Consider the following 19141-nt stretch of genomic DNA (forward strand, 5'->3'; position numbering starts at 1 on the left):
CTCAGTGATGCACAGCAGACCACCTCACTCCCCGGGCTGGTGGGGCCTCTTGCCTCTGGCCCACAGCCACACTGGGTGGGTCACTCCTGTAACACACCTGCTCACTCCAAATCCTGCTCCCTCTGGGATCCCAGCACCCTTCCAGGGGCAGGTACCTGGAAGGGATTGCCTCCTTCCTCCCGCCTCAACTCAGCCCTTGAGCGCCCCCTGAGTTTTGCCCAATGCGAGCCCTAACAGGATGCCAAATCAGCTGGCAAAACACAGGAGACCTTCTCTACCCGTGATTTACCTGAATCAGGTTTTGTCAACTTACAAAATACTGACACCATATGATATGACTTATATGTGGAATATAAAATATGACACAAATGAATTTATCTATGAAACAGAAACAGATTCCTGGACATAGAGAACAGACTTATCATTGCCAAGGGGGAGAGAGGGTGGGGAGGGATGAACTGGGAGGCTGGGATGAGCAAATGCCAACTATTACACAGAGACTGGACAGACAACAAGGTCTCACTGTAGAGCACAGAGAAGCATATTCAATATCCTAGAATAAACCATAATGAAAAAGAATGTATATACATGGATAACTGAATGATTTTGCTGTATAGTGAAAGCTAACACAACATTGTAAATCAGCTATATTTCAATAAAGTAACTTCTTTAAAAAAAATTTGTTCAGTCGCATCCGACTCTTTGTGACCCCATGGACTGCAGCATACCAGGTTTCCCTGTCTTTCACCATCTCCCAGAGTTTGCTCAAACTAATGTCCATTGAGTCGGTGATGCCATCCAACCATCTCATCCCCAGTCACGCCCTGCTACTCCTGCCTTCAATCTTTCCCAACATCAGGGTCTTTTCTAATGGGTCAGCTCTTTGCATCAAGTGGTCAAAGTTTTGGGGATTCAGCTTCAGCATCCACTAATCCTTCCAGTGAATATTCAGGGTTGATTTCTTCTAGGACTGACTGGTTTGATCTCCTTGCAGTCCAAGGGACTCTCAAGAGTCTTCTCCAACACCACAGTTCGAAAGCATCAATTCTTCAGCACTCAGCCTTTTTTATGGTCCAACTCTCACATCCATACATGACTACATAGCTTCGACTAGACAGACCTTTGACAGCTGTTGTCTCTGCTTTTTAATATGCTATCTAGTTTTGTCATAGCTCTTCTTCTAAGGAGCAAGCATCCTGGAAATTTTAAATACTATTAATATTTGTTTTGGGCTTCCCTGGTGCTCAGACGGTAATCTGCCTGCAATGCAGGAGACCTGAGTTCAACCCCTGAGTCAGGAAAATCCCTTAGAGAAGGACATGACACCCCGCTCCAGTAGTCTTGCCTGGAGAATTCCATGGACAGAGGAGCCTGGTGGGCTACAGTCCATAGGGTTGCACAAGAGTCAGACACAACTGAGTGACTAACCCTTTTCACTTTCGGTATCTGTTTTGAGTCCCAGCTCCTTTCCCACCCTCCTCTCCTACATCAGGATGCCTTTCTTCACTGTCTGCTGTGTTATGCTTTGCTTAGTTGCTCAGTCATGTGTGACTCTGTGCGACCCCATGGACTGTGGCCCACCCGGCTCCTCTGTCCATGGGGATTCTCCAGGCAAGAATACCGGAGTGGGTTGCCATGCCCTTCTCTAGGGGATCTTCCCGACCCAGGGATCAAACCCAGGTCTCCTGCATCGCAGGTGGATTCTTTACCAGGTCTGAGCCACCAGGGACTCTCTGCAGTCACCTTCATTTCCTCCAGAGAACCGCTCTGGATGTATCCAGCTCCCCTGTAGACCCTGCCCCTCCCACAGGCCTACAAGTTAGAACCCGGCACCAAAGTGAGAAAACGGACAGACGAGCCTGGCCCTGGCCTGTCTCATCCTCCAGGTCCTTGGATCTGCCGACCCGATCGGGAGCTGAGACCACAGGAAGCCACAGACACAAACCGAGGTCCGAGAGGCCCCAGTGGAGGCTGCAGGAGGGGACTCGCTCCGCGGAGGGGCATCCAGCAGCTGCTGAGGGTTTCAAATGCTTATTCCAGGCCCCGTATCTAGCTCTGCAGCCACAGTCACAGAAGCAGGGATTTCCTTCAGCCCTAACCCTAAGGGCTTCCCTGGTGGCTCAGAGGGTAAAGTGTCTGCCTGCAATACAGGAGACCCAGGTTCAATCCCTGGTTCGGGAAGATCTCCTGGAGAAGGAAATGGTAACTGGCTCCAGTATTCTTGCCTGGAGAATCCACTGGATGGAGGAGCCTTGTAGGCTACAGTCCACGAAGTCGCAAAGAGTCAGACATGAATGAGCAACTTCACTTTCACTTTTCTTTCACTTTCAGCCCTAAAGCCAGCTCCAGAGGCCAACTGGATTTGTGGTGGAAGACACACCAGCCGGTGAACTCACTTTCCGAGGGCTCAGAGAGCGCAGAAAACACATCTGAGGGACCCCCAGGAGGAAACGTCCCAGGGAAGCCGCTCATGGAAGGGCTGGAGAAAACAGGAGAGAGAAAAATCCCTCTGGTAATCCTGCCTGAATGAGAGCAAGCCTGGTTTAGGGAAGTTGCTTCCTGATTTTTCCCCACTGCCAAAGTACTGTTTTGGAATCTCTCTCCAGCTCACAGACATCCTTTCAGAATCTGTGGTCGATGATTCCCTTTAATTCCTGCCCTAAAGAAATACTCCTTTATTCCTCTAAGTATCTGCAGGCCTGGAAGATTTCACTTCCCGCACCGCAATCCCTGAAGAGCTGTCGAAGCAGCCAGCCTCCCACACCCACAGCCCCTCCAGCGGCGAGGGGTGAAAGACCAATGCCATCTGCTCTCAGGACTGAGTCGTGAGTGCAGACCCCCATCCGAAAGCCCTTGCAGGTGAACAAACGTCATCTCTTCTCGGGTCCTTGCTTCTCCTCCTTGACCCACCAGGGAAATCAGGATTGGCAGGATCCAGGACAGAGCCTGGGTCACAGGTGGTGCCCACAGACACTTTTCAACTCAGCCATGCCACAAGGACCCCGACCAAGACCAGGGTGATCCAAAACCTCCAGCCTCTGGGGCTGAGAACAAGCAGCTGATAACTCAGCCCCTCCCTGAAAGGTCAATATAAACATCGGCTGCAGTATCTTCCTCAGGAAGACCTACAAGGCCTGGCTTCCCCCTGCTCCATCATCCCCATTTATCTGTTCATTCCCTGCCTCGCTCAGACAGGTCCCAGGGCACACACACACTGCCCTCACAGGGCTGGACCTGCCCCTTCCTTAATCCCAAATGAAGGCCCCCAACCCCCAGGGAGCACAGCCAGAGACCCCCAGGAAGTATCTCAGCCTTCTGAGACCCTACTTCTAGCTCACCAGAATCCACCAGGCACCACCCCTGACCACCACGCCCCAGCTCCCAAATCCTTCAACACACCCAGCCTCCTGCCAGTTGGGTTCAACAGGTCTCTATTTGCAGGGAAGCCTAAACTGGCCACTTCTGGATGGGCTGTGAGTGCAAGCAGGCGGGAGGGGCCTGAGGCTGGCCCCCTCCGAGCCAGGGAGGCCGCGGTGCCAGCACTAAGTGGCACTTGAGCCCCAGGAGGCCGATGTGGGGCAGCTCCGGCGGCCAGGCTGCAAGGCCAGGGCCTCTGGGCTGTGCTCAGAGTGACAGAGCCGGTGACAGGCCGGGCCTCGGACACCGCGGGGCTGTAGCTCAAATATTTATCGTGTGCATCTGGCTTTCACACGGAATTTGCCAGTTACCAGTGTTTACCTTGGTAGAAATTCACGGGAAACCTTCGTCTGAACAGGCCCGGAGTTTATTTTACTGCCAGATAAACAACTTTCTTTGATAAATCATCCATGTGACAGTGTTCCTGAAAGACTAAACAAAGATTTCAAGTGCAATCTATAGGTCTTTGAGCAGCCTTCCAAAGCTAATGCATGTTTAATTGGCTGCTCCAAGCAGGCTGGGGCAGGGCGAAGGCCTGACATCTCTTTGGCCACTTGCTCTCCTTTGAAAAATAAATACGGATGGGAGCTTCTGGCTCATTTCTGCAAAACTGGAAGAAATTAGCCAATATTTAAATGCTCATTTGCTTCTGAATATGGCCTATGTTTTCGCTAACGGCTGTCTATATCACAACTATCACACCTGCTGGCGGTGGGGGTGGGTGGAAATGTGAAAAACTACGCAGAGGCAGAGCTTGGGAAAAGTGGACAACACCAAGGGCTGAAAGAGCTCCCTTAGACTCAACACATTAGGAGCAGAAAAACTCTCATCAGGAATAAGATTTCTAAAAATCACCCCAGAACAAAAGAACAAAGTTCTGTGGGCGTGTCCTGGGATTAGCAAAAACTCAATCTGAGCTCCATGTGCCCTGCGGCCATCATTGTCCGATGACTTCAGTCTTACGGTGACTTTAGGGTGTCATTTAATTAAAGCCTGGACTGCCTAACTTCTAGTATGTATAGGGTTGCTTTTCGTTTGGTTTGTCTGGGGTTTGGTTTGTTTTTGGTTATGTGAACTTTAGCACCTTGAAGCCATGTCAAAAGCTTTTAAAAGTTCTCCTAAACGGGTTTTGTGCAAGGTCTCTCCGGTTTAATCCTCTACTAACCAGAAATCCAGGACATTCCATTCCATTTCCTAACACTTCGTGCCAAGCAAGCTGATTTTATTAGCGCTCCAATCCTCCTACCGAGGCCAGTTTCCACCCTGAAATAATTCTTTCCAATAAGAAGAGATAATACTGGTCACGGCTGGAGCCGCTGCCATGGTCCAAGAACTGAATCCACTTGACTGACCCAATTCTCTTCCCAACACAACCACACAGGAACCACTGCCCACAGACAACGGAGGCAGGCTCAGAGAGGCTAAGAGACCTCCTTGCAGTTACTCCGCGTATAAAGGTGGGACTTCATCCCAGTCTCTCTGGCCCAAAGCCTATGTTCTTTCTCCTGGACGGCATGACCCACCTCATGACAAAGAAACCAATGGATTACGGAGCCCCTTCCCTGTGTCAGGCACAGACATCAGTCCGTTTATACTGGGCAGACTCTGAAAGCACCCAGTGCCCCTTCCCAGAAAGCTTCCTCTCCCATTCCTGGCAGAATGGGAACGCGATGGGCATGAGGGAACATGAAGGAGGAAGGGTGTGGAATCCGAACCAGCTACCCAGCTAAGAGCTGCTGGGAACAAAAACGGCAAGGGATGCCAGATGGAGTGGCCTTGGGCCATCTGATGAGTAACACCTTTATCTGAGTCTTATTTCCCTCCATCTGTAAGCTGACAGCCTTGGACTGGCTGATCTCTGAGGTCCCATCCAGCCCATCAGATCTTCACAACGACAAAGGGGTACGGAGGAGCAAGACAGCACCCGAGCAAATGGGTGGGCAGCCCGCCTCATCTCAGCTCATCCCTTACCCCCCTCCTTCTGTACCCACCCCCAGAAAGACTCCAAGGAACACAGGTGAACTCGAGGGTAAACCCTTCCCTTGCCCCCCGACTTCTCCATAACTGTTTATATACACATCGAATGATAAGGAGGACACGATGCTAAGTGAAATAAGCCAGACACATAGAAGGACAAACAGTGCAGACTTCCACTTACATGCGGTACCTGAAATCGTCAGAGTCCTAGAGACAGAAAATAGAGTGGGGGGTTCCGAGACCTGCGAGGAGGCGGGGGGAGGGGGCAGTGGTCAGTGCCTGGGTACAGAGTTTCAGTTTGGGGTGAAGAAAAATATCCAAAGAGGGACGGTGCTGCCTGTATCACAATGTGAACCCTTTTGATGCCACCGAACTAACTGTATACCTAAAAATGATGAAAGGGGTGCATTTTATGTTATGTCTATTTTATCACAGCAAAGTTTTTTTTTGTTTGTTTTTGTTTAAGGAGAGCAAGGCAGTGGATCAGAGCCACTCAACAGGAGAATCACAGGATGGCAGGTTGAAAACCACGTCAGACAGCGCCCAAACCATGCAGTTTGGCAACTGACTGTCTCAAGAAATGACCTCATTGGAGCTGCACTCATCACCGAAGAGGGGAAGCCATCACGTCCTGAACCAACAGTGCCTCCACCTAGAGCACCATCCCAGCAGGAGGCCAGCCACAGGAGGGCTAGCTAGAAACAGCGCTTGGTTCTGGAGAGGTTTTAACCCAGAGCCTGTGAGCTGCAGCCCCAGCTTCTCCGGTGAAGGGAGGCCTCGCCTGCTGGGGACAGAGGGCTGGGCTGGGTTGGGCTACTCCACCGTTGGCAAGACCACCGGGATGGACAGTCAGTGAGTCTGGTCAGTGTGAGGGCCTAGGCTTGGGTTCCATACACCAGCTCATCTGCTCCTGAAAACCCATCCTGGGGTATCAGCTGCCACTTTATGGGGAAACAGGCCTGGAGAGGTTCCGAGACTTCCCAGCGTTGCCAGGTGTACGAACGGGGCAGAAGGAGAAATGAACTCAGCTCCCAGGGTGCCGCCCCAACCGGTGCCTCCTGGCTTTTGAGTCTCAGTTCAGAATACGTCCTCAGGGTCGAATATGCTAAAGAAAAGAGTTGCCATGGACTTCCACCTCATCTAAGTATTTCCTGCCAGAAGACAATGAGATGCGCAGATGGGGTGCTCACAGAGGGGAAAGTCAGCTCCTTTCCCAGCTTCTGCTCACAGCTCCTTGACATGGCTTCAGAGCGCAGAGTGGTACTCATCTGCCCAGGGCCTGATGCCCCCAGGCAGGCCCCCAGGCAGGGCCCCAGCTCTCCACTCCGAGTCCGTGGGTGAGCAGGGACTCACCATCACGACCCACCAGGCCCATTCACGGGCTTCAAGGGTGCTCGAGGGTTCAGCCATGGTCTCTGCACAGAACAAGCCATCCCCTGAGTCCCTGGAGGACTCAGGATGGACCTCAGGCTGAGAGTTGCATTGCCAGGGCACTTAAAGGGCTGACTCTGTTTCCTTGAACCTGAAACGCCACACAACTCCTTCCAACTATTACCAGATCTGTGGACGGGCTGTGTGTTTTAGAGACCTTCAGGGATAACGAAAACCAGTTGCTTTCAGCCCAACAACTCCACCCAGGGGTTACCTTGCCATCATCTGTGTGTCTTTTTAATTTTACTTCAACTGAGTAATGATAAATCAATTGAACTAGATTTTTGGATGTTAGGGTTTTGTTTTGTTTTTGACATATACACTCAGTTACCCAAAACAGGGCATGTACTTTCCCTCAAACTTAATAAACAAATTGCACATACTCGTTTGGAAAGGAGCTTTCTCCTTATATAAAAAAAGAAGGCCATGAACAACAAGGTCCTACTGTGTAGCACATAAACCATAGTGGAAAAGACTATGAAAAATATATATACATGTATATTTAAAAGTGTATATGTGTATACTTATGTATATAAAGTATATATAAGTTTATATATGAATCAGTTTTCTGTAAAGGGGAAATCAATACAACTCTGTAAATCAGCTACACTTCTTTTTTTTAAAAAAAGAAGAAAACTGAAAAACAAAACCAATGCTCCGTTTTTTGCCTACACGGTGCATTTACTGCCAGAACAATATCATTCGTCTATTCTCCAAGTTTCCATAAGAACTAGTAGAATGTAATAACAGCCAAAAAAGAGGATAGACAATGGTTAGGTCAAGGAAAAAAAAGGCCACCCTGTACAATGAGTTGAAATGTAAGTCTAAATTATCCCAATTTGTATTCATCTGGGGATATTTTAATATTAAATAATTTTGACATTGTTTTTCTCACTTAAATACAGCCCAGTCTTATGATTTAAATGTACTTGTGCCCAGTTAACAATTATGAATGTTCAGGAAAGGCACTTTATGCATACCGTAGAAAATCTAGGATTTATACTCAGAATAATATACTTCCTATCATATTTTTGGAGTTAAAGACTCCTATATTTATCTATCTTGGTGGATTTTCAGATGATGCATCCTAAAATAAAGTTGTAGTTACTTAACAGGAAATAAGCTGAAAATTCAACCACTTTAAAAAAAAAAAAAAAAAAGGCCAATTTCCATCTCCCAGTCATATCCTGTCATCCATACATAAGTCCAACAAACTTTTATTTTATGCCTACCGTGGAACTGTGCAATCACCGATCTAAGTACACACAGGCCTTGTTTTGTTCATTCTAAGACACAGATTCTTTTCACATTTTAACACGAAGGATGTGCCCCCGTGTAGGCAAGGTATCACACACATGATGGATGGCGCATCTCGCAATCAATGGGTGTCTCACAGTAGGTAAAATATGGTACCAGAGACAGACCCTGCTCTCAAGCAGCTTACAGACGCTCCAATTACCCTGCTGGCAGCTACATCTCCTCCTCTGCAGGAGGAAACCCAAGGTTTGGCTTGGAAAGGCTGAGCCTACTTTTTGCAAGTAATCAAACATTCCGAGTAAAACTTTGTGCCTCCAAACAGTAGCCCAGCCAAGACACCTTGAAAGCAGAATGCGGCAGAGTGAGAACAAATTAGTGAAGGTCCAGGAACCGCCGAGAATGTTTCTTCTAGGAAATACTCCCAAATGCTAACAGTGAGAGCCTTTTTTTTTTTCTTTCCTCTTTGACTCAGTTTAGGGTTGCAATGTTGGAGAAGGCAATGGCACCCTACTCCAGTACTCTTGCCTGGAAAACCCCATGGACGGCAGAGCCTGGTGGGCTGCCGTCTATGGGGTCGCACAGAGTCGGACACGACTGAAGCAGCTTAGCAGCAGCAGCAGTGTTACAATGTACAGTTTTACTGTTTATGAGAAAACATATAAATGAAAAAAAAATGTTCAGAAGGCAAGAAAAATTTCTAGGGGGGCCAAGAAATCTTTTCCCACAGCCAGAAAACACTGGACTAACCAAGCAGCCACCTGAAATCTCAGAAAAGCCAGCACAAGAGGAAGCTGTGAACGATCTTAGCAGAAGTATATGATGCTTTCTGCCCGTTTCGACCAGAAAAGCTTTAAGGGTGTTTACAGATCCAGAAGCTCGAGAGAGTGGCCAGAGCCGGGGGAGGGGGTGGTCCTAGCCCCACAGCCATCATAAATCAGACCCTCCCATCCCCTGGGATAAGCTGGGCTGAAGGAAAGATGGTTATGGGTGCTGAGTTGTTAACAGCAGGATTACTAAGTGTGGCAGCTCGCAAATAATATATTGACCGCGTCAAGGAGAAAACAGCAGCACTCTGTTGTCACGGAGCAGGAAAAGCAGAGATAGAGCAAGCGGCGGGGGCCAGGCGTCCTGAATGGAGCCCAGCAGGCACCCTGGCTGCCAAGCTAATTCAGAACCTCTTCCCCAGCTAACTTTGGGCTGCCACACATCTGGGGCTTGATCCGGGCTGATCCAGCTGCATTCCTGAGCATCAGCCCACAGGTGTTTCTACTGAGGCCTTTCCCTGTCGGTGAGGCGGGTCGAGGGGGGCGGGGGAGGGTGGGGGGGTGGGTGGAAATGTACTCTCAACTGTGGGAGGTACAGTGTGGGGTGGAGAGAGCCAGTGGGCAGGCAGAACTGCCAGAGAGTTAGAATCGCACCTCCCAGGGAGGCAGTAATGGGCCGGGTAAGGAGTCTGAGGATGACCGCTGGCAGGAGAGGGCTCGGGAGTGCTGACCCCGAAGGAATGGATCCCTCGTTCCCCGAGCTCCCAAAGAGCCTTCCAACAAGCTGACGTCTTCCCACCGGGGATGTCAAGGCCGTTTAATGCAAAGTTTGATCCCTCGAGTGGGGAGTAAAGCATTCTTTTTCTTCTCGGCTGTGTATCAGCTTGCCTCGCTGCATTTCTTTGTCTCCTAACTGAATCCCATCAGCGTGGCTGACTGCCTCCCTCACTTGAAATGAACTGAGCTAGGAAACAAGTTTCTCAACAAGGCTGCATCCTCCAGGGTGCTGAGAAGGGCAGAGCTGAACTCAGCCCCTGCAGAGAGAGAGAGAGAAAAAAAAAATCCTCTCTATTGCCTTCTGAGAATACAATACACACACACACACACGCACACACACACGCACACACACACACACACACACATACACACACGCACGCACACACGCACACACACACACACAACATAAAAGTCTCTCCTGCATCCAGATAGGGAAGTCTGGCGTCCAGCCCCGAGGCTGTTCATCTTAAGTGGGAAAGGCAGCGTGTCAGAAAGAGAACACCAGGGGAGCAGGTCAGATCCCTTCTTTGTGAAATAAGTGGACTTGATAGGATGACCCAGAGGACCCAGGAGAACTCCAAAGTTCTAGGCACTCAAGAAGGAAACCATCTTTGGGCGAAAGGAACACAGTGCCAAACTGTTCCTCAGACTGGCCAAGCCCAGACTGGTTACTAAAATAAGAGACACTCGCCTGCACGCTGCAGGGAGCAGGTGGCCAGCCGACCCAGAAGGAACCTACTGGCACCCACTGTGGCGTGGGGAGGAGTCATCTCCCCAGGTGGGTTACCCCAGGCCCCTGAGACCCCTGCCCTTCACTCAAATGTCAGCTTTCACATTCACATTCTTTCCCAAGGTTTGCCTCTTCAGCCTACACCTAGGGAATGACTCTAGATTAACGAGCTGCCACAAAGCCCCTCAACAAACTCAGGTTGGCGAGTTCCAGGGAATCAGAGCAGAAAGACAACCGATTCTCTTCCCAAAGCGCCGGAACATCCTTTGCCCTGCATCGCCAACAGCGCCCCTTTCAGGCTGCGAGTTATATGTCTCTACGATTCTCTAGGAAATGACCGATTCATGTGTGGTCGGAATTAAAAATGAAATTTTTAAAATTTAAATCTTCAGCTATGCTAGGTCCATATTTGGGTACATGGAGTCTAGCATAGAGCTCTGAGCTCGAGAAATGCTGAATGACCGACTGGACGCATGAATCAGTGACTGGACACCGCCTCCTTCGCACACTGGGTCCCGGGAGATGGGATCCCGGCATCAGGCATCCGCTCATACACCACGTTTCAGAAATGGCTCTAATAGGATTCCCTGGATTTGCTCAAACATCAGGGAGTCAACTTCTCAGAGTGTGGTGATTTACACTATCAGAAGGGGGTAGGTGAAATCTAAAAGCAGCCGCTGAGTATTATCCAACCCCTCCGCCCCACCCCCACCCCGGTACCCCACCCCCACCCACTCTCACCCCCGCCCGCCACCAACCCCCGCCCAAGGAAAGATGCTTTGGGATCACGGCCGCATGCAAGCTGATTCTTCCTGTCCCTCCCCTCTACCCTTTGCAGCAAAAGGTTTCTGGTGAGGACTCCTGAGAGATTTTATTTATGGCCTTTTACTCAATGCCCAAATGCCTCTTTGGGAAGGAATCTTGTGCCATCTGTGGAAGGAAAGCTTGTCACTCCGGCAGGTTAGGGCCATGCAGACCCGCCAGCCTCGTGGGCATTGGGGTCCCCTGGATGGAGCAAGAATGTGAGCCTCAGGAAGCAACTGTCACCCCGGTCGGACAGAAGGAGGGTCATCAGAGTTTGCAAACACTGCAGCAGGTGCTCTCTTACAATTTATTTGAAATTCATTTAAAATGGCAAACAGAACAAAGGATGTGACTCAAACACAAGCGGCAGAAGGCAAGGTAGACACACCTTCCTAGAGCTCATCCACCAAGAACCAAAGAGGCAGGTAGAGATACTTAATGCAGAAATAGGGCATGAAAAACATGTGCATTCTCAAGGAGCTCTCAGGCCAACTCCTGCCTGCAGTCACAGTGACAAGTACCCTGAGACTATAAATGTCACACGTACCCTTTCCTTCAGCTTTACATGTGTGCAGCTCTCCAACGGCACTTTGCTAGCATAAGGCCCATTCATGTGCATTACTATGCTTGGTTAATGAAAACCCACAATAGGTAGCCCTGGATAGACACAAAGATTTCCTTTACCTACCATTTACACTTTTCCTGGGAGGAATTCTCTAAGAGATCCAGCCTCGGGGACACCATGGCTGGAATTGTGAGAACCTGTCCTTAGCAAAACAGCCCTGAGTATTCAGTCACTCAGTCGGGTCTGACTTTTTGTGAGCCCACGGACTGTAGCTCACCAGGCTCCTCTGTCCATGGGATTCTCCAGGCAAGGATACTGGAGTGGGCTGCCATGCCCTCCTCCAGGGGATCTTCCCCACCCAGGGATCGAACCCAGGTCACCTGCACTGCAGACACTCTTTACTGTCTGAGCCACCAGGGAAGCCCATTACATGTTTCCTGGGAGGAATTCTGCAACAAATCCAGCCTCGGGACACCATGGCTGGAATCGGAAGAACCTGTCCTTAGCAAAACAGCCCCGGCCGCCTCTATTTTATATGTAGCTCCATACAAAATAGAGGCAGGCTGAAGGGAGCCCACCCTTCAGAAGGATGCCGTTCACATCTCCTTTCCCAGAGGACACACTTCCGAGGTGTCTGAGGCTCCGTCTTCTGAGGAGCAGACGACAGGGGCCACCCTTGGGAGGTCCTCTGAGATCAGGCCCCAGGCCCACATCCAGCCCTCTTCCTGGGGCTGCAAATGTGGACCCAGAATCCCTTTCAACCCAGAGAGATTTGGGAAGAAGGGAGGGAAATTCCCCCCACTGTGGGGATGTCATTTTACTTGCCAAGAAGTTCCTGAGAGCCCCTGCCCCCAGGGCCCTAAACACCAATGACCACCCCCCCTCCCCGATCCTGGGCGGCGTGGTGCTGACACCTAGGGGTGGACAGAAAAAGAGCCATGCGGGAAGCCAGCCCAGCAGCCTGGTTTCCCCCAGCTCACCCCAAATCTGCCTCCCTCTACGCCCAGAGAAGGTCCCTCCAAACCCATCCAGTGATCCCACACACGGAAAGGCAGAAGCCAAGTTTGACTTTTCATAAAAGCAGCCAGTTCCCCACCCTATCTAGTCTCCATCCGCCTGAGAAAAGCAGCTGTCTGGGGAGGATGGAGGGAGAGAACACATATCTCCAAAAAGAAGCTCCGAAAGGCTCTGCTCCAGGGACACAGACCAGGAGGAGCCAGGGATGCCCAGCCTCCCGGAGGCAGCCTGGGCCACTTTCTTACCAAACTCGCTGGCACAGAGATGCTCGATTATGGCTTCCGATTTCAGCTCGTTGTCACATGGAGGACACACGGTCGTGCCTAGGAAAGGAAAGGGGAGGACAGGAGCTGAGTGACGGGGAGGCAAGGATGCTGGAGGAACTACCCCCGAGGCAGACAGAGATCAGCCTCGGGACCAGGCTGGAAGGGGGTAACTGTCTTCCGGAATTTCTGAAGGGCAGTCCCAGAAAATACGAGTCCTGGAAACCCAGGCAGACATTGAGTTCCTTGAAAATTCAGGGACTAGAGCTACTGAATATAGTACAGCTAGAGCTACTGAATATAGTACAGCTATTCAGATCAACATCATCTGGGGCTGAATGGGGCGGGTCCTGTGAATCGTGTCTTGATGTGGTGGGTCCCTGGGAAAAGCTGACTTGTAACCAAACACTTCTACCCTAGTTTATTTGTTTGCTTGTCTCCTGTTTTCTCTCCTCCCCTTGAAATACCTGCCTGATTCCTGCCCTATTCGTGTTCCCAAACTCCCCGATCCATCTGACCAGCTCTCCATGAGCCAAGAAAGAAAATCAGCCAAACTCACAAAGTCCAACCAAGGCCCTGAACACCCCAGTCCAGAAGGGCTGCTGCAGCAAGATCCTGCAGGGCGGGGAGCAGGAGGAGCTGGGTGGGGGCCCGGGGGGCCCTGCTGCCAAATGGAAGGACCGAGTGGGACAGGGAGACCCTCTGTTGGCGTTTTCACACCGTGAAGTACTTTGAAGAGGAGGTGTGTGTGCCGCAGGCATGGGGGGAACTGGAGGCGACTAGGCCCCAGGGGGAGGAGGCTTTGGAAGCCAGAGCCAGTGGATCCTCCTGGCCAAATGCTGCAGATGCTGGAGGGGCCCCTCCCCTGGGAGGTAAAGGGCCTCCCGTGGAAGAGCTGGGAGAAAGCCACCCAGTGGAATCACCAGAAGGGGAGGCGGCTTGTCACTGCCGCCACCACCACCATCCCACCATCCCACCGTCAGCATCAGCATCGCCTCCATCATCTATCAGACATCTTGGGGTTTTATCCAGGATGTAGGAAAGCTTGGGCACATCTTAAGGGGCCTCCACGCAGCACAGCAGCGGAGGCCACAAGCTTTGGGGAAGTCACAAAGGAGGACGGTGGGCTGAGCACCTCCACTCCCGCCAAGGCGCTTCCTCCCTTCTCCCCACACACCCACCCCAACCCCGCCCCCGTGGCTCCTATGGCCGCATCTCCTGCGCCTTGGAGCACTTCTGTGGTCCAGAGAAATGGGCAGAGCCTCCCACGGCGGACAGGGAGTCAACTACAGCACTCCGGGGCCGGTGCCACCCCCGGGGACACAGCTGGTCCCCCAGCACCTGGGAGGGGGTGCCTGACCACATCCCGCTTCCAGGCAGGGTCCTGTGAGGCCCAGCAGAGGCCACACGCTTTCGTCTTTGCTAGCAGACCCCTCTCCCACCTTGACGCTAGGCCCAGGGCTACACGCTGGCCAGACTCCTTCGGCAGCAGGAACCACTGCCGTGCTCCAAACAAAAGACAGCGGGACCATCTTTGGACCCAGAGGCTGGAACTGTGCTTCTCAGCCGGAACTTAAGATCGGATTCCAGAGGTCGCGTTTCTGATAAAAGGGAAACACTTACCCGGAATTCTGCATTCTGATTCTGGCTTCCATGGGGAGAAAAATGGAAAGGAAGTCCCACCATATATGGGAAGGACCGTGGTACCTGGCTGGGGAGTGTGGACTGTGCTGGGGGGGCTTTCCTTATTTGGGTTAAAAAAATTAACAGAAGTTATCACGGGGCAAAGTTCAATGACTATACTCTGGCCAAACAAGCAGCAGGGCAGGACTATCCGAATGCAAACACCAGGTACCCTCGGCTCACTCACACCAACTGGTCTGGACACCCTGAGTTCCCCGACTTGACTGGCAGCCCAGGGCTCTGCACACCACTCGGGCATTGTTCTCAGTCCCATCACCACGTCTGGCCCTCAGCATCTCCTGGGGTGGGGGGCAGGAGGTGGCTGGGATGAGCTCAGTGCATGTTCCCCAGCCCGCCTCAACTTTTCTTACAACCAGCTCTGAAAGGCAATATTAATCTGTGGCCTCTCTGGACTGTGCAGGGGCAGAGGGCGGAGGGGGGTGGCAGCAGGCAGCCTGAGGACAAAAAATCAAACCCACCCAGTCATCCACCAGAGAGGCAGGATGAGATGGCTGTTTTTAGAGGCATTTAAAATGTTTCAAGTGAAAGAAGCAAAAACCAAAAGGTGTTGTGTTTCATCAATATTTAAGAGGAAGAGGAGTGCAACACTGGAATCAGAAACAAAACATTCAGGCTGATTTAACGCACAACATGCCTAAACAACAACAAAATAAAACTAAAAGTATGTGCTCCTTCACGGAGCTTGATCAGTAAAACCTGGCAGGGAGGAGGAATGACAAAAGTGCCTCTCCCATTATCGATGCTAAAGGAGCTTGAGCCTCGGCTTTTTGGGGGTGCGGGGGAGCCTCCTTTGACTCATCTCATTATCAAGTTGATCTTAAATGATGTGTGGCCCCAAAGGCCAGCGCCAGTACCCTAAATAGTACTTGCCCCCGTATATGAACAGAAGCCAGCCAGCCGGCATTCGGAAACATGTCACTGCTTTGAAAATCCCATTTTAATTTTAGAGAATAAAAAGAAATAAAGAATAAAAGTCAAGCATGTGGACTTGGTCGCCTCCAGAAGTACCAGTTCTTATTCTGGAGACACGAGCCGTAAGGGATGAGGACCAGGAGTCTGGTCTCTCCCCCTGACCTGTTTGCACACACACATCCCTCCCACTTCCAGGCTCAGCTGACAGCAGCCCCAGGGGATGCCTTTTGGGGGTTCCTTCCACTGAGGGGGCTGCAGTCCCGGGTAGGAGCAGTGCCTCCCTCAGAACCTGTCACCAAAAACACGGTGGGGAGAACCAGGTTCCAAGTTCCACCCCAGACTGGCCCCTTCACGGCTGTGTGGCTGATCCAGAGTGGGCTACCTGAGCACTCCTGGGATGGAGGGAGGAGGGGAGACGGTGCAAAGGGCAGACTTAGGGAGGGGGCCAAGGGGGGCGGCAGCCAAGGAGTAAATGGCTCCAAGAAGATAGCATGGATTTTGGTCTCCCTTCCCTCAACCACCCCTGTCTCTGGGTTGGGCGGGGGGGGGGGGGGGGGGGGGGCGTCGAGCCAAGAGGATTCTTGTCCGTGCATAAGAAGGCACCCCAGCCAGTCTCCCCACCTGCCAGTCCCTCTCGGAAGGTTTCTGTCGCCTCTTGTACCAGACAGGGGCAGCTGGGGGTGGGCTCTGCCCCAGCAGAGCTGGCTGAGGTCTCTGGGGTTAGGGCTGGGCTTCTCTCCCAGGAGGGGAGACGGAAAATCCCGTGGGTTCTATCCAGACGAAACACCAAGGGCTTAGTCTGCTCCAGGTACCGGCAGCATCTCGCCGAAGGTGAACCCTGTGCAGACCTCCAGAAAGGGCGAGCACGGGGCCCAGAACTCGAGCTGTTGCCCAGTCCAACCACTGAGCCCATCTCCACATCCCCCACTCTGGACTTATCTCCGCCCTCCCTGAAATAAGCAAAGGCATTCAAGTTTCAGGGTGCCCTTCCCCGGACTACCCCACCCTCACTCTGGAGAGCCTGCCCCGCAGGAGACATTCCTCCTCCAGCATCACTTGGAGATAAGCTGAGCCAGCAAGCAACAGGTTTTTCCACCGCCCCGTCCCCCGCCACCGCCCCCCAACACACACACAACCTTAAGCCCTTTCCTCCAAAAGCCCTAGAGACGGGGGCCCTGCGCTGGGTGCCCTGGGCACACGGCTCCCCGTCTCTGATCACTGGCAGCTCTTTGAGCCTCAACTCTGCTTCCGAAGAGGTCGGGGTTGAATTCATTCCTCTCAAAGTCAGGCGAGGGTGCTGGAGTGTTGATTTATTGGGGATTTTCTTTTTTTTCTTTTTGGCTTGTTAACTTGTTTTGCTCTGTCTTGTGGCCTGGGGGTTGGGGGTGGTGTGGTGATGTGCCTTCCTCCCCCGTCAAGAGCTGCCCTTTAGGCGGGAGGGGGTTCTGAGAACAACCTCCTGCCCTTCTCTGGGGCTGTTAGGAAAGTCTTCAATTTGCGGTCCCGCTCCCCAAGGAGAGCGGAACAATGAGCTAATGACAATTGTATCTTCCTAATTACCTGAGGATTTGTGTGAATGAGAGAAGCAGGGGGTATGCAAGAATGGGGGAGAAGAGTCTTTCCATCCACCCCCCTCCCTCAAGTCCCCCAAAGCTGTTACCTGAAAGGAGGAAACAGCCTTGCAGTTTGTAAACTTTTTTCCTCGGCTCGTTTTGCACCAGTCCAGGAGCTACTTGGCTGAATGACTAGCTAAGAAAAGCGATTTTTAAAAAATCCTCCTCGAATCTAAGAATATAAACAAAGCTGCACCTTAGCATTTGCTCGGCCCTCCAGAGCTTCCCAGATTTAGAGTTTGGGTTGTGTTTCCCGCCCCCAGCCCCGGGGGCATCTCGTCTACGGGGTTCAAAGCTCCGATGGGGACTCGCTTCCCTCCCAGGAGAGAAAAGCGCTCTCCTGGGACCCGGAGCTAAAGCTTTGTTTCCTGGAAACTGGATTCCCAGGGCAGCGGCTCCACGACCCGCAGCGGGTGCGCGCGCGGGGCTGCCAAGCCGGGCACCACCTCGGACTTCTCGAGGCCGTCGGGCAGGGCCGAGGGCACGTCCCCCAGACCCGGGACGCAGCCCGGGGGACCCCCGCCTCACCTTGGGGCTTGGAGGCCTCGGTGGCGTTGGGCGGGGTCATGGCGATGCAGACGTCGCCCTCGGGAAACTTGTCGCACTTGAGCATCTCGGGCCAGTAGAAGCCGAAGAACTGCATGACCGGCTCGCACGAGTCGCGCACGGCCTCGCAGAGCCAGCGGCACGGGTAGATGGGCCGGTCCAGGCAGACGGGCGCGAAGAGCGAGCACAGGAAGACCTGGGTGCCGATGTGGCAGTTCTTGTTGAGCAGGGGCACCCAGCTGCTGGCCTGCTGCTTCACCTCGGCCATCGTCTCGTGTTCCAGCAGGTTGGGCAGCACCATCCTCTTGTAGCCCACGTTGTGGCACAGCCGCAGGTCGGCCGGGATGTCCACGCACTGCGGCGGCTTGGTGTAGAAGCGCCCGCTCTGGTAGGCGCCGATGTCCGACTGGAAGCTCACGTAGTCGTACTCGCTGGCCGAGCCCGCGGCCAGGAGCCCGGCGGCCAGCGCCAGCAGCGCGCCCGCCGCGGCCCAGCGCCCGCCGCCCATGCTCGGCGCCCCGGCCCCCGCGACGCGGGGCGTCCTCGGTGGTCTCCCCGCGCGCGTCCCGCCGCGAACTTGCAGGAGCCCACCCGCCCCACCCCGCACCACCCCCCGGCTCCGGGGACAAAAGGCGCCGTCCGCACCCGCGCCCAACTGGGCGGCCGCGCGCTCCTGCCCGGCGCTGGCGGGGCGGCCCAGGAGAGCTGCGCGGGGAGGCGAGCGCGCGGCCCGAGTGCGGCCCAGGCGCCCGAGGCGGCGGGACCCGAGTGCCCGGCGCTCCCGCGGCCGAGCCCTCCGAGCCGCGCGGGCCAATCAGCGCCGGCCGCCGGGAGCGCTCCGGGCCCGCCCGTCAGTCACCCGCGCCGCCGGCCAATCGGCTCGCGGGCGGGAGGGCTCGGCTCCCCAGAACTCAGCGCAGGTCAACACCCCTTAAAAAACAAAACCAAAAAAAATAAATAAATAAAAGAAGGAACAAGGGGTGGGGGGGAACGAGGAAAACACAAAAAAAGAAAGAAAGAAAGAAAAAAGGAAGGGAGAGAGGGGATGGAGAGAAATGTGCGGAGGGTAAAAAGGATGCGCAACGCTGCGGCTAGCTCGAGTCAGATCTCAGGAAAGCAAGGACGCTTAACAGTACTTGCAAGTCCATGAGCTAATCAACACTTTTTTTTTTTTTCTTTTTGTCACTTTTCCCTAACTTAACGCAGCAGCAGACTGCTTTCTCGGTGTTGTTCTCTATGGCTGCAGTACGGAAAGGGGCCGTTGCCGACGGACCGGGGCTCAGGAAGACTGTATCGAGGGAGGTCTGCCTTTCCATCCCCGGCCGGTGGGGCTCGGTTCCCGCGAAGACCCGGCGAAGGTGGAG

General features: G+C 52.9%; 1 protein-coding gene across 1 annotated transcript in view; it reads right to left on the minus strand.

The window, feature by feature from the left end:
* Nucleotides 1-18297, minus strand: part of SFRP1 (secreted frizzled related protein 1) — a 43335-nt gene extending 25038 nt beyond the window's left edge. The window contains exons 1-2 of the mRNA XM_052661362.1: nucleotides 17760-18297; nucleotides 12985-13062 (exon numbers count right to left, since the gene is read on the minus strand). Of these exons, the coding sequence (XP_052517322.1) occupies nucleotides 12985-13062; nucleotides 17760-18285 (604 nt within the window). The 5' untranslated portion in view covers nucleotides 18286-18297. The remainder of the gene's footprint in view (nucleotides 1-12984; nucleotides 13063-17759) is intronic.
* Between the last annotated feature and the right edge of the window lie 844 nt (nucleotides 18298-19141).

Source organism: Budorcas taxicolor, chromosome 24, assembly GCF_023091745.1.
Source record: "Budorcas taxicolor isolate Tak-1 chromosome 24, Takin1.1, whole genome shotgun sequence".
Classification (NCBI taxonomy): domain Eukaryota; kingdom Metazoa; phylum Chordata; class Mammalia; order Artiodactyla; family Bovidae; genus Budorcas; species Budorcas taxicolor.